Source organism: Saccostrea cucullata, unplaced genomic scaffold (genome assembly GCF_032062105.1).
Source record: "Saccostrea cucullata isolate Sc308-1 unplaced genomic scaffold, CSIRO_AGI_Scuc_v1 ctg4350, whole genome shotgun sequence".
NCBI lineage: Eukaryota > Metazoa > Mollusca > Bivalvia > Ostreida > Ostreidae > Saccostrea > Saccostrea cuccullata.
In genome coordinates, this window is record NW_026931263.1 from 16,724 (window position 1) to 33,322 (window position 16,599).

The 16,599-nt window shown below is 33.8% G+C and overlaps 2 protein-coding genes across 2 annotated transcripts in view; one reads left to right on the forward strand and one right to left on the reverse strand.

Annotated features, from left to right (window-relative positions):
* Positions 1 to 16,599, reverse strand: part of LOC134232030 (actin-histidine N-methyltransferase-like) — a 35,782-nt gene that overhangs the window by 16,126 nt on the left and 3,057 nt on the right. The window contains exons 2-4 of the mRNA XM_062714007.1: positions 15,932 to 16,062; positions 11,601 to 11,690; positions 6,548 to 6,693 (exon numbers count right to left, since the gene is read on the reverse strand). Coding sequence (XP_062569991.1) covers positions 6,548 to 6,693; positions 11,601 to 11,690; positions 15,932 to 16,055 — 360 coding nt within the window. The 5' untranslated portion in view covers positions 16,056 to 16,062. The remainder of the gene's footprint in view (positions 1 to 6,547; positions 6,694 to 11,600; positions 11,691 to 15,931; positions 16,063 to 16,599) is intronic.
* Positions 8,115 to 11,072, forward strand: LOC134232029 (tripartite motif-containing protein 55-like). The gene is made up of 2 exons (XM_062714006.1): positions 8,115 to 8,369; positions 9,136 to 11,072. Exon 2 carries the CDS (start codon positions 9,145 to 9,147, stop codon positions 10,837 to 10,839), a length of 1,695 nt encoding a protein of 564 aa, XP_062569990.1. The 5' UTR covers positions 8,115 to 8,369; positions 9,136 to 9,144; the 3' UTR covers positions 10,840 to 11,072.

Genomic DNA, 16,599 nt, shown 5'->3' on the forward strand with positions numbered 1-16,599 from the left:
AATGGGGGTCGAAAAATGACGTTTTTTATGCAAAAAGCCCCGTCTTCCCTGAACTCCTCTTACATTTTACACAGTAGCCTAATCATCTTTTGGGAGATGGTTGATGGTGTCCTGTAGATGTGCAGTAAGGTTTCGGAATTTTGATTTTGCCCCAGGGGGTCAAATGGGGGTCGAAAAATGATGTTTTTTATGCAAAAAGCCCCGTCTTCCCTGAACTCCTCTTACATTTTACACAGTAGCCTAATCATCTTTTGGGAGATGGTTGGTGGTGTCCTGTAGATGTGCAGTAAGGTTTCGGAATTTTGATTTTGCCCCGGGGGGTCAAATGGGGGTCGAAAAATGATGTTTTTTATGCAAAAAGCCCCGTCTTCCCTGAACTCCTCTTACATTTTACACAGTAGCCTAATCATCTTTTGGGAGATGGTTGGTGGTGTCCTGTAGATGTGCAGTAAGGTTTCGGAATTTTGATTTTGCCCCGGGGGGTCAAATGGGGGTCGAAAAATGATGTTTTTTATGCAAAAAGCCCCGTCTTCCCTGAACTCCTCTTACATTTTACACAGTAGGCTAATCATCTTTTGGGAGATGGTTGGTGGTGTCATGTAGATGTGCAGCAATGTTTCGGAATTTTGATTTTGGCCCAGGGGGTCAAAAGGGGGTCGAAAAATGACGTTTTTTATGCAAAAAGCCCTGTTTTCCCTGAACTCCTCTTACATTTTACACAGTAGCCTAATCATCTTTTGGGAGATGGTTGGTGGTGTCATGTAGATGTACAGTAAGGTTTTGGAATGTTGAATTTGCCCCGGGGGGACTAATGGTGTCGAAAAATGATATTTTAAAAAGTGAGGTCAAGGTCAAAGGAAAATTCAAGGTCAAAATAAGTTGACGTATTAATAGCTCTTAGCAGTATGTATCAGCATATGAGGTTTGATAAATATATCTTGAATTGTTTATTCAAAACTGGTCTAGACATTAATTTTAGAAAAGTGATATCAAGGTCACAGGAAAAGTCAAGGTAAAAAAGAGTGAAGCATCGTAAAGCTTACATCAGTATGTATCATCATGTGAAGTTTCATTACACAACTTGAATGGTTTCTTTAAAATAAAGCTAAACACTAATTTAAAGAAAAGTTAAGTGAAGGTCAAAGGAAAAGTCAAAGTCAAAAAATATTGCTGCAGTTGGATATTTACATCAGTATGCATCAACATATGAACTTTGATAAAAATATCTAGAAAGTTTCTTTGAGCCCGATGGAAAGACAGATGGAAGGGTGGAGGACGGACATGACAAAAACTATACATGTATTCCTAATCATGGTGTGGCATAAAAAACTTGAATCTACATTATATGAGCATGTTCCATCTATCAAGATTATACAAGCAAATTCAAAGAATTGTGGTCCTCTGCTTTCTGTGTTTTACTGAATGAGATACCATAATTTATGGCAGATTGTGTGTCAAATATGCACCCCTATCATATATCAATTTTTGAAAATTGGGTCAAAGGGGAAAAATCATAGCATGCTCTGAAACATTTTGTTGCAGGTAATGTACATGTCAAATATGAAAGTCCTATCTCTTTTGAATCAAAAGTTATATATACAATATAATATTTTTGAAAAGTAGGTTAAACTTCTAGGTCAAGGTCACAGAGTCAAAAGTCATGATATATTTAGAAAAGTCTTTTCACATGTAATAAACATGTATAATCTGAATGCCCTTTCTTTTCTCTTTCAAAATGATCAATTTAAAATGTTACTTTTTTGGAAAGTAGGTAAAACTTTAAGGTCAAGGTCTCACTTGGGTTAAAAAATCATAGTATATTTAGAAAGTTCTGTGGTAATGTGCATGTGAAATATGAAAGCACTATCTCTTATCATTCAAAAGTTATGACCAAGGTTAAATTTATTGTGACAGATGCACATACTAGCTGTCAATAAGATGGACAGACTGACAGACAAATGAGATTTAGTGTCCCCTCCCTTTCCCCAAAATGGGGGACAAGAATGCCCTTGCTGTTCTTGAGAAGAAGATTTATGATGGAAAAAATCCCCTGCATATTTCTTAACGCAAATCAATATTGTGTTTTTATGTCATTTTGTTTGTTGTTAAACATCCCTCTCAGGAATTTTTCACTCATATGGAGACACCACCATTTGAAAAATAATGAGGACAAGTTAGATTTGAGGTCAACATTCATTTTAGGAGTTTTCAACCATTAAGACGTAAAGAAATATTAACTCGATCCTTCCCCTCACCCCTTCCCAGACCCCTGTTTGTTCATGTATGCAAAAAAAAAAATGTTTATACAAATAGTTTAATGTGGTCCATCTCTGAATGATTCTCATTCCTAATTCTAGGAAGATATGTTGACACAAATTCATGAATAAAATGTCAAGTAATCTTATCATTGATGCACTTTTATTTAATTTAAGGCAGTCATATTGTGAACATTTCCAGCTCATTAGGAGAGTGAGGATGACCTCTAGGGGTTCATAACCTTTATACCATTAAATTTACATAACATAATAACACAAGAAACAATATTATGTATAGTCAAATGGAAAAAGTTTCCTACTATTTAGGAGTCACATGATCATTTGTCATTACAGGGACAGGGAAGTGGATTGGGAGATCCCCTCAACACCCCCCCCCCCCTTCCCCCGGAATTTGCAGGACTATAATATATACTGGAGGAAATAAAAATGACTTTGGATGCCCTAAGTGTCCCTCCACCCTAGAAAACAGACCAAACCATAACTTCTTTTTTTTCTTGCTTCTCAGGAAATTCTGGTCTGGAACCCCCCCCCCCCTCCCTCCCAGAAAAAAAAATTCTGGATCTTGTAACTGAATGTAACGTTGATAACGGGGGATAACTCTTCAGAATGTGAAATTCGTCTATTGTAGCATCGGATGACCTTTGATCCTTTAAACTTTAACCTAACCGTTTGCATTTCAGACTATTTTACCCAAATCTATACCAAAACTTGTACTTACCGATTGTTATTATTTAGGCCCTGTCATCTTCATGAAATATAATCCAGTTAAAACACAAAATGAAATAATTCCTACCGACATATATGCAATGATGCACACTAGTATCCTACTGCACGTGCAGTGAAATCTAAAATGATAATGCCAATGGTAAAACTAGTACTTAAGTTCGGTACGTGACGCAAGCCAAATGTGATGCAGGTGTTTAGATACATGTACAGTGCAAGAACAAATTGAAAATTATCATTTACAAAAGATGTTTTATTTTAGCTTTGCAATCTAGGCCTATTTGCAAAAACAGACAAATAAGGTGTGTTTGTGTGTGTGTGTGTTGATGGGAGACGGGTGGGGGTTGACCATTAAATTGATTGTGTACATATGGCAGCTTTCAAGAAGTTTCTGCCTAATCAAATATAAATAAACTTTGCACATATTGAAAAATTCATCAAAAACGCTTTACACTAATTTGAATAATATATTATTTGTTGTTAATCTATATGAGAAAATAGATTTAAAAAGTTCCAATTATGTGCCAAAAATCCTCCCCCCCCTTTATCAAACCTAATTTACATCATTAATTAAATTCTGTAGTTTAATTTCCGACTGGTAATGAATTAAGAATATGAAATACCTATAAAATGGAGGCCCATGGGTCACATGGACACTAGCTGCAGATCTGTAGCGTTATGGTTTTATATATTAGTATTTGACTGCAGATCCTGTAATGCAAAAAAGGTGCAATTTACGGCGCAATATTTTTTGCGCACTTCTGGGGAGAATTTCTCCACTTTCCAGCATCGGTCAATTTACTACCTATCAATTCCTAATTTTAGGCACATTATTTAATCAATCTGTATATTTTATCCATCTCCCAACCCTTTATAGTCGTTTCTACTCGAGATAAACTCGATTAAAATTATTTGTTAGATTGCTGAAAATTCACATCAAGCGAGTTTATTGCCTGTAGAGATTACTATAAATGGCTGGGAGGTGAACAAAATATACATATTGGCCAGAGAATGTGTCCAAAATTAGGGAGTGAAAGGTAGTTGATTGACTAATGCTAGAAAGTGGAGAAATTCTGCCCAAAAGTGCTAAAAAAAATATTGCGTAAATTGCACCTTTTTTGCATATGGGGATCTGTAGCGTTATGATCAAAGACAAATATATAAAACCAGATCTGCAGCTACATGGTCACCTGAGCATATTATGCTCAATTTGATGAATACAGGTATTATGTAAATTATTGAATTATATTGACTTTTTCCTTGGTAAAGCCCAATATGAAGAAGTGTGCATTTAGAGGCAAACACCATAGTGCGGGTATTACTGTCTCATGACAGCATCTAGTTATTATTTATGGGCGGGTCAGGGGTGCGTTCAAGATCTTTGTGCTAGATGGATATTAAGTACAGATACGAAATTTGAACAAGAATAGCAGCCACGTAAATAATATACATTATAAATATTCATGCTAAGTTTGAAATCCTGTAATCCTACTTGGAAAACACTTTGCATCACGCGACATGTTGTATATACCGGTATACTAACTGAAGGAATGTTCTATATCTAATCGTAAAGTCTCGTGACACACATTCAACTTTTGCATGCTTTTTCCATACATCAGTTATAAATGTAATGATTGCATAATAGAATTTATTTTAACATCTTATGGGTAGACGAGCTGTCTTTCCAAAACAACTGGGTATGTAGCATATATTAAACTACGTGAAGGTTACTAGGAACTATAGTATTGAGTGCAGCCATGATATATGCGGTCACCGTTGGTAGAGGGCGTTGAATAAAAGATCGTGAAAATCTGAAGACACCCTATAAATCGCTTGCGCATGCGCGCTTAGCGCTTAAAAATGATGTAAACAAAATGTTAAAACTTCTCGGGAATACGAAGTGACTCTGACTTTGGCATGTTCGGTGAAGCGAGATTTAAACACCTCCATTGTGTCAAATTATTTTGATTGGCAGGACAAGCACGTGCACTTGGAGTGAATCGTTTGAATTTGAAGGAAAAAAACCGATGCTTACTGTCAAATGGATTTGTTAATAAAAAAATGATAACTCTGACTGCCTGGAATATTAGAAAAAAAAAAATTAATATATGAATTTTTATTCGATGCAACAAATCTCTCTCTCTCTCTCTCTCTCTCAAGTGTCTATCGCTATTACATTTGTCATGTTAAATAAAAACTATGACAACATATTTATTATTTATTTAGTTCTGAAATTCTAATCTATTACAAATAATTTGAATGCTTCTATCCATTATCTTGTCCGAGTATAATCATTGTCGGGAAATGTCTTCAGATATACATTTGCATGTAAAACTTAGCTTAGAAAATAACCAGACAAAATAAAAATAACTAATAAATATATAATATTATTGCATATTTTTTTAATACGAGTGAATGGTGCAATATGTCAACAAACCTTTATAAAGTAATAAAAAAAAATCGGTATTTTACACGGAATCGCCGTGACATCGAAATATATATCATTTAGTTTTAATCTAATAATTCATTCTGTAAGTATAGTAGTTTTCTCTACTGAAGTCCACATTATTTTAATAGTCAAAAGAATAAGCAGATTTATTTTATTAGTAAATTAATTTTATCTTTTATACGACAGGTATTCGGTAACAAACACACATGTTTTACGGCAATAAAAATCGTGTTATTAAAATATTGATTTAAAACATCAAAGGTATGTGCAGAAAAATGTTTTAATTATCTATTCACTTATTTATTTATTGTTTATTTATATTTTAGCATCTAACATTAGAATATAACAGAATAATTTAAATGCAAGGAAAAAATCTGATGCATTCCGAATAAATCGTTCATCTTGCGTTCACCGTTCACCGTTTGCGCTCCGTTCGCGTTCTGCGTTCACTCACCGTTCTCCGTTCACACATCGTTCACCAAGTTGCGTTCAGCGTTCACACACCGTTCGCTCTGCGTTCGTTCACCGTTCGTTCAGCGTTCGCTCACCGTTCAGGTGGGAAAGTAGAACGTTTCAGGGACTGTATGTGATGGTAAGGAAAAATTGAATTCTTTCTCCAGATCATGTATCTTTTGATTTCCTTATCAGGTCAGATAATTCATTGCTTGAAATCACACAATGACAATCACACTTCCTCATCATGAGAAATGTTAAAAGTGTTTCAACAATACATGGCACATTAACTATATTCAACCAAGCTGTATCATAGGTCCCGGGCCCAAAGCTCACCAATATGACAAGCAGTGTAGAGGGATAACTGGTGGGTGTGATCATATTAACATTTCAACTGCTAGTGCTAGATATAAAGTTGCCATCAATATAGGGCACATTCTTAGTTGCAATTTTTGTTCAATGAAGACTAACATAATGAGGTCAAATTTGACTCATGAACCTCAGTCCTGCAGACAGCACTTAGTCTAGTGCTTCCATCTATACTTCATCACAGTTCTTAGTACTGCTTCCCTTGTATATATACATGTATTAGTAAGTTTCATAAGGCTTATGCATTAATGACAAACTATTAATAAAATTTACTTACATTGAGGTCTTTAGTGGCCTGAAGTCCATACCCACAGTCAGGGAAACTCGTGATTTCCACAGCACTGGTGTCTACATTGTGTTTCTTCAGCCATTCCAGGAATTCTGGGATAGCTTTCTCTCTGTCTAATGACGGACAACTCAGACCTGTTACGTAAAGAACCAACAATTAAAAAAAATTTGTTTGATAATACACTGTCAAATCGAATTTTCAGGTCATTTCATATTATAGTTTACCCTATTAGTTTGCTTCTAGGAAAATACAAATTATCCATATTCCCATTCAATTAAGGTTCTGTACATCTTTTTTTTTTGCTGGCCTCAATTTCCAAAATTAGGTCATAAAGAATAGGAAGCTCCCCTTAATAAATCTAAATATAAAGTCAGAAATGTCAGATCATTTTTTCCTAGTAATTCACACTGCTTGCCATTTAGTAATTTTTACCTTAAATCTGGGGAAAGATTACATGTCAATTTACAAATGGGACAGGATTCTTTACCAAATCTGCATACTGTGGTTTCATCAATATTCGTTGAGCACCAATTTTTATGGATTTCGTTGTTGAGCAGATCCACGAATTCAAATGTTCATTGAATTAAGAAATATGACATTCATTTGTATAAGCAATGCTTTTGTCCACAAAATTACATATCCTCGAAACTGTCTGTTTAACAAAATCCACGAAAATTGATGCCAACGAAAATTGATGAAACCACAGTATAAGGAATATTATGTCTTGGTACTGTTTATTTTAACATGTGCAGGAGCCAGTGGCAATAATGATTTTTTAAACATATATTAGCCTGTACATGTATTATTCGTCATTCCCATGTAAGTATTAAATTCACCTTAAAACTCACTCAGTTGACACTTTGTAAGCTTCAAATTCAATTTATTTTTAATTTGAAAAATGAAACTTATAGACCATGCTATATATTTCATTAATATCAATTGAGGAGTAATTACCAGTTTTGTATCTGCCACTGATGGGGGTGATGATAAAATTATTCATTGTCAAAATATGGCAGGGTCTAAAATATGCACTTAAGGTATTTTATAAATATGATCAATATATAAATAGTATGAATGACCTGTGAAGTAAAATAAATCTTGAAAGTAGCATGAAAACAACAAATAAATTGCATGGTTTAAATTTTTTTTAAATTTTCAGCACTCAAATACTGATTTTTGTTCTCATTTAAAATGCATTTTATTGACGCACAATAAACCATTTTTTAAAAGTTTTTTTTAAATTTTTTTCTTTTACAAATGAAACAGAATATTGGTATTTACTTAAGGAGAACTTTTTATTTAACATTTAAAAATCATAACAATGTAATGTACACCTCAGGTGTACATTGTTATGATTTTTAAATGTTAAATAAAAATTTCTTTTTCAATTTGATTAAAAAAAGAATAGACAACTTTCCCATTTACAAAAGTTATTCCCCTTTGCAGGGTCAATCCAGCATCAATTGGCTCTGATTTCCCTCTATAACCTTACTTACTTTATGGGTCAATATCATAGAAATAAAATCTGTAAGAATATGTTTTTTTTTCATGTTTAATTTTTATGTTGCCCTATACTCAAAATTGTCCGATGATGTTTGAAGATTAAAAATATTAACAGGTAACTTACAAAGGACAAAGTGGGAAAAATTAGCGTTATGCAGACATCGGGAGATGACTCTTAAGAATGTAAAATTTGTCTAGATATTAAGCACCTGACAGGTAGATAACACAGGTATGTGTGTCACATGATCAGCGTACACAGAGACGGCCGGGTCATTATCACGAAATCCATGTGACTTACATTGAGCAGGTAATAGTTGTTGTTTTTTTTGGTATTTCCATCAAATTATTGATTTTGGACAATCAACTCAGTAAAAAGAAAGGCATTAAGTAATCAAAGCAATATTGTATTAAGACAAGGAAGACTTACTATATAATATGATTTAATTAAAATGAAAAAGAAGAGTGTAAATAATTATAATGCCAGTAAATTTATACAGCTATTAAAAGGTTAAATTTTCAACAGTTTTACTCAAATCATCCTACTACTATGTTGACTCAACGGCATGCTTTGTGTTAATATTTTAGAAACATTATTAGACAAATTTAATACAAATCATGATAAATACAGCTAATTTCAATGAAAAAAAAATATATTTTAAAAGCAGTTCTGTTATGAAGTCACATATGACTTTGTTGCTAACATAGATATACCCTTAATATTTTCTTTAAAGTACTGCACATTTTTATTAAGCCAAATCATACTTAATCAAGGAAATCTCAAATTGATATACTCAGTATCAGAACACTCTAACTAATGCACTTGAAATTAAGTTTTTTTTAAACTTTTTTGAAAATTAATCATGTCAAAAAAACTATATACTTCTTGAGTTTTAAAAAAATTATCAAAAAACATTGCCAAGTACTTTGACTTCTAAAATCCTAAAAAAATCTACCAAGTTCTGGATGTCATTTGAACCCCTAAACAGGGAAACCTTTTAGTCCTGAAATCTTTTTTTCTCTTCATTTGCTTTGTAAATTGATAGTAACTTTACCCATATTGATCAATATTTCAGAACTCTCTAATGATGGACCCCCGTACAAGTGCCCAGGACGTGATGCGATGTGACCTGTGTGAGACCGCTGTGGTACAGATGCACTGTGATACATGTCTTGTCAACCTGTGTACAGCTTGTGTAGGAAAACATGTGATATCTGATCAAACCAAAAAACATGAAATTGTCTCATTTGAGCTTAGAAAATCCACAACTATCTACCCTCGATGTAAATCTCATAACAAAGAACAATGCACCATGTACTGTAAAAAATGTGACATTTCTGTCTGTGAAACTTGTATTGCATCTGATCAACATCTGGGTCATAAATTCATTAAGATTTTGCAAGTCCTTGATAAAAAGAAAGAAAACATTATCCTGAAAAGAAGTGAATTGAAGGAAACAATTTACCCCACCTACCAGGACATTGCCTCTGATGTACAAAACAGAATGAGTCAGTTAGAAAAGGAATATGGAGATCTCTCAACGGCCATAACAAAACATGGAGAGGACTTGCATAGAGAAATTGACAAACTTGTCAAGAAACTTAAAGCTGAAGTTGATGAGATGAAAGACACCCAGTTACAAACTCTACAGAAACATCTGGATGAAATAAACAAAACAATGTCTGACATCAAGGAGGAAATTAATGCAATCGACATTTCCTTAAACTCTAATGACATTTCTGAAGTATTTGGCGTTAGCATTAGAACTGATGAATACAGAAAAACTCCACCTAAAATAATGGTTTCTTCACCTATTTTTGATTTAAAGAAAATCCCTGCTGAACAATTGTCCTCGCTATTTGGAACATTGTCATCTGTTACATCTACTCTAAAAGAACATGGCTACAGCATGAAGACAACAGAGAAATCACCAGAAGCTGGATCCTCTCCTCCAGTTAAACAGCTGCTTGATGAACCAGAGACTGACACCACCATAGACACTGAGTATGATAGATACCTTTACAATGTGGTCTGTCTGAGTGATGAAGAAATCTGGACAAGTGGATTTGACAACACCATCAAACTCTTCAGCATCAATCAGGGATCACTACTCAAGTCAATCACAACCAAGTCAGGGAACACACCAGAAGACATAGCAGTGACAAAAAGTGGAGATCTAGTTTATACTGATTACTATGATAGAACTGTGAACATTGTGAAGAATGAGAAGATAGAGGAGGTGATAAGACTACAGAACTGGAGACCTCGCGGTGTCTGTAGTACCTCCTCTGGTGAACTCCTGGTTATCATGATAAGTGATGATATCAAACAAACAAAAGTTGTCCGTTACTCTGGCTCCACAGAGAAACAAACCATTCAGTTTGATGATAAAGGTCATCCTCTCTATTCATCTGATCAATATAAAAGATACATAACAGAGAACAGGAACCTGGATATCTGTGTGTCTGATGGTGGAGCTAAAGCAGTAGTGGTGGTCAATCAGGCCGGGAAACTGAGATTCAGGTACACTGGACATACTCCTGCTCCAAAGAACCAACCATTCTATCCACTAGGAATCACCACAGACAGTCAGAGTCACATCCTTACATCTGATTATAACATTGACTGTGTCCACATCATAGACCAGGATGGACAGTTCCTCCGTTACATTGACTGTGGACTGAGTGATCCCATAGGACTGTGTATAGATACAAATGACAATCTGTTTGTTGCTAAATGTGGAAAGAGACAAGTGGAGAAAATCAAATATCTGCAATGAAAGCCATTTTTGTCAACAAACCAATAACGTTTTCTTTGTAATTGTAGATATATCTTATTTCTGTACATAAATTGAAGTTAAATAATGACAATAAATACTTGAAACAGGACAACTGAGTGTGTGCATAAACAAATGACAAGACTGAAAATAAAGAAGTTCACATGTAGGAAAAATATTTGCACTGAAAAACCTTTCTCAGGAAATTTGATTATGGAAGTAAACAGTCAGCTTAAGAGGACAAAAACTTATTTCACCTTATGTGTTTGCCTGTATTTCATTTTCTCATTATAATCTATCTCAGATATATTCATTTAATTGTAAGTTAATACCTTTTTGTGTGTTGAGGGTATTTATAGGCATTGTCTGTGGCCCAATGAAGGATATGGAGATAACGAACAGTATTTAATCTCGAAGTCCATTAAACAAATATACAAAAGAGGAGCAGAGCAAACATGGACCTCCGAAACATCAGAGGTGGGATCAGGTGCCATGGAGGAGTTAGCATCAATTCAATTACATTTTTCTGAATACTGTATACAGGGTTGTTTTCAACCTGTATCAGTTTCACCCTTTCACACTATTTTTTCAAACAATTTTGCCCAGTTTTAAATTTGCCCAGTCATACTTTAAGAAATTATACTGTATTATTTAAAATTTGCACCATTTTAAATTCGCCCAGATGAGGATAAAGCGAAAGGGGCAAAAATAAAATGGGGGTGAACATTTTTCTGTATACAGTAAATATTTTTTAAACAACATACCTTCTTGGACTGTACGAATCTTTTCCACAATGCTGTGTAACTCAACATAATATTCATACTCCTTAGGACCGTCAGGCATAACCATGCAGGCTGTAAAACAACAAGAAATGTTTGTAAAACACTTATGCCCCCCTCCTCCACAAATTGGAATTTTTCTAAGTCCAAAAGGGCATAACTCTGTCAAAAATGGTGTGATCATATGATCATACCCAAAACAGAACTTGACCAACTTGATATTCATCTGACTAATCTGTATACTAAATTCCATTTCATTGTGTGCAACTTCTGCTAAGCAAATGAATGGAAAGTGCAAAAATATGGAATTTTTCTAAGTCCAAGGGGCATAACTCTGTCAAAAATGGTGTTATATCATACCCAAAACAGAACTTGACCAAGATATTCATCTGACTAATCTGTATACTAAATTCCATTTCAATATGTGCAACCTCTCCAAAGAAAATGAATGGAAAGTGCAAAAATATGGAATTTTTCTAAGTCCAAGGGACATAACTCTGTCAATTATGGTGCGATCATACCCAAAACAGAACTTGACCTAGATATTCATCTGACTAATCTGTATACAAGATTCCATTTTAATATGTGCAACTTCTTTAAAGAAAATGAGCGGAAACTGCAAATAATTGGAATTTTTCTAAGTCCAAGGGGCATAACTCTGTCAATTATGGTGCGATTGTACCCAAAACAAAACTTGACCTAGATATTCTTCTGACTAATCTGTATACTAAATTCCATTTCAATATGTGCAACCTCTCCAAAGAAAATGAGCGGAAACTGCAAACAATTGGAATTTTTTTTAGTCCAAGGGGCATAACTCTGTCAATTATGGTGCGACCATACCTGAAACAGAACTTGACCTAGATATTCAAGTGATATACTTCAGGGGTTCAAAATTTTTTTTGTCATGGTCAAGTCCAGGACTTGAAGAGTAAATTTTAGGCAAGTCCGAGGAAGAAATTTCAGAGTCCATATTTACCTATACATCATTTAATTTATGTAACTTATAATTTATTTTCATTTGTTGCATTGAATGAATAAAGACTACTAGAAAACTGACCAGTCAGCAAGGGCCCCGCCATGGGGTAGAATTAAAAGGGTGCCGCTTACAGAATGATAAATAAATGTACGAAGAATATGCAACAGCAACTGTATTCTTGAAATTTAAAGATAATTCCTGAATATTCAAAAACCTGAAAATAATATCCTTGTACATGTATTTACATTAGGCAGTAAAGAACAACTTAACATTGAATGCCAGCCTTCAATGAATGCAAATATCATGAAGGCTTGACTTTAACTTCAAACAAACAGCAGTTGCAGACAAAGGTTTTCATTAATCTTAAAGTGACAGATAAAGAAAAGCCTACTAAATTTTCTGCAGCAGGCTAGATAATTAATCCCAAGGGATTAATTGTACCTCTCTCATCATTTTCTTCTAAATTTACAATAAGAACTTTTTCAGTGTTAATGATAGAATGAAGTTTTTATACAACTACATTAAAAACTAATTATACACGTATTCTTGAATTAATATTTTAAAAAAAAAGGTGAAAAAAGTGAAAAAAAGTAAATTAAAAAAATCTCCTTTAAGGCCAGGTAAAATTAATCTTTAGATTCTCATCCTAATTTGCTAAAAAATCGGGGCGGGTGGGCGGATTTTATTTTTTATTTTTTATAATTGTTAAATTGTAAGTATCAACAAAACATGGACTCTTCGTACACATTTTTTCGTTATGTTAATGCCAATATGAATAGATTTTATTTTTTTCATATTCTTTTACATATTTAAAGAAAATTCTTGATTAAATTATTGGATATTTATTGTTAATTAACAAATTATCAAGTACACATATACACACATGCAAAACAAAATGAGGTGGGTTTCTGATACCAATAAATTTAGTATGCATGACTTGTCATCGGCCTTTCCATAAATATACCCTTGAGTTTTACCTTCAAATCCCTCTGTTTTCTGTAAAATATCATATATTTCCACCTTCCTCAAAAATTGGATCGTTCTAGAGACTTGACATGTTCAACAATAAAATAGGTCATATTAGCAAAATCTATAAAATATTCTAATAAAATATCCTACCGAAAAAACCTAGGCCTGAACAGTTTTAAGATTGAACATTTTCTTAGCACTAAACATTCTCTAAAGTCTGCCTACGATGTTTTATTTTTTTTTCAAATCAAAATCACACACAGTTGGAGATCGTTAAAACTTGATCAGGTGTCATTTTCCATGTCTATTTTTATATTTATTTTAAAAAATCCTTAAAAAACTTGCTCATGCCAGTGATGGTGTCTAGATGTGTTTATGCTATTATTTTTTCTCTGCCTTCTCTATACTGACAAATAATCTTTTCCTTACATATTTAAACTGCTTTTATTGCTGATTATTCTCCATTCTTCACATGGCTCTTTTACTATAAATAGCGACACGCGACTTTTAAAACAGACGGGAGATAACTCTTAAACTTCACCCAAATTCTTACTGAATAAAAATACATGAAAATGCCTTTATTAACACTCAAAAATCAAAATAAAAAACGCCGGGGCGGGAGACTTTGAGAGGGGCGGGCGGGGATGAGAATCTAAAGATTAATTTTATCTGGCCTAATCTATTTCTTTTTTTTTTTTCAACATTCAATGAAATCATAACTATCAAACAAAAATAAATTATAAAAATTTATATTTAAATCCACATTTCAAAATGTTCATAGCATTCCAAATTGATTTAACTTCAAAACAAACTTCATTTGCAGACAGAGGTGGTAATTAATCTCAATGTGACAGATAAAGATAACGCTCTGGATTTTCTTCAGGAGGAAAGCTAATTAATCCCAAAGGACTCATTCCTAGCAGCATTCAGTTTACAAATAACAATGGGAACATCTTCAGCAGTTATCTCTCTTTGTCAATGCATTCTTATATAAAGTTAAGGAATCTACCCCACCACCCAAGCTCCAAACCATGGGACATAGAGAACCAAACTTAACATCAAAATATGTATTTCTGTCTACTAAACTACTGTACCAAATTTGTACTTGATTGGGCAACCATAAAAAAAGTTGTCCGTTCATTCTTATGCATAATTAAGGAATCTACCCCACCACCCCATCTCTAAACCAGAAGACATAGAGAACCAAACTTAGAATCAAAATATATATTTCTCCCTACTGAACAACCATACCAAATTTGAACTTGATTGGGCAACCATAAAAAAAGTTATCAGCAAAAAACAGAAAATTTGTGGACGGAAGAGTGACAGACGGACAGACAGACAGACAGACGGACGGACGGACAGACAGAGTGATTACTATAGGGCACCCGCAAATCCTTGCGGGGCCCTAATAAGCATTGATATATATGTTTTATTTTTCCTCCATAAACTGTCAAGATTATTTTAACACAATACCAGACTGATAGATTACTGGTACATTACAATAACTTTTACAAATACTCACAACTGAATAAACCATCTGTAACAATAAGTAGAAATTAGAATGTGCTGTTAGTCACAGCTAAAACCGAAATTTAAAAAACTCATTGCCGTTTGTCATATAGGAGGAAACATGAGGAATTGCGTAAAAGCAAGAATCTAACCGCAACAGAAAATAAAAAGACGGATTGTATTTTCGAAACATTGGTAATGTTTTATGGGTATTTTAACGCCCACAAACCCACATTTTCACCTATTACATTTGAGAATTTGCTTTTATTTTAGCCTTTAAGATCATTATTTTACTTATAAAAAAAGATAAACAAGAAATATAGCCAAGTCCCAGGACTTAGGCGAATTCTAAATGCCGAGTCCGGATCCGGAATTGGTTAGTCAGGGACGTCAGGCTTGAGGATTTTTGAACCCCTGATACTTGTATACCAAATTTCATTTCAGTATGTGCAACGGTTATGAAGAAAATGAGCGGAAACTAAATGGACCGACAGACCGACCGACCAACCGACCGACAGACAGCAGCAAAGCAATATGCCCTCCCTTCTTCGAAGGGGGGCATAAATATCAAGCATAACCATACAGGCTGTAAAACAAAATATCAGGCATAACCATACAGGCTGTAAAACAAAATATCAGGCATATTGCTCTTTGAAAAAAAATAAGTAATGTCCAGTGCCTGTGATAATGGTAGATTTTTCGCTGGCAGATTTTTACTCTGTATTTACTTTGTAATAACTGTGTCACAAGCTATATTTACTTTGTAATAACTGTGTCACAAGCTATATTTACTTTGTAATAACTGTGTCACAAGCTATATTTACTTTGTAATAACTGTGTCACAAGCTATATTTACTTTGTAATAACTGTGTCACAAGCTCCATCAGCTGTTTCTTCTGCTGTTTTGATAGTTCCTTTCCCTCGGTTGGGGTAGCAGACCTCTTCCCACCCTCCTTCTGTCTTTTATTCTTTTTACCCATGATGATCCTCTAAAAAGAAAATAAAGAAAAATCCTTATATATACAGTCAGGGATGAGACTGAAATCCACCATTCTGAAAATAGGCAATAACCATGATAACTAGTAACTGATAATAAAATCCATTTTTAAAACAATACATTCCTCATTATTTTGAAGAAAATGACAAAATTTAGAGTGTATCTAGAATATCTTTTAAGAAATTATAGATCCATCAACCCCAAAAAAGCCAGAAAACATTGTAAAAAAAACTTGATTTCTCAAATACATTGAACATGTTGAACTACAAATTTGTTATAATGACAGTATGAAATTCCTGTTCAAATACATGTATAAATGTGCAAGAGTTATTTGTCATTTTATTTGCACCAAAATAGTGAAGAAGAAATAAAATGATATTTTGTCTTTATACTAACATAGGGGTTGGGTGCACTGAAATATGATTTCACCATGGGACACTACTTTTAAAAAAAAATTATTGCTTTAACTTTTTGTTGAAGCTTTTTAGCCATTTTATATTGAATTTATGACCAACTTCTAACTTTAT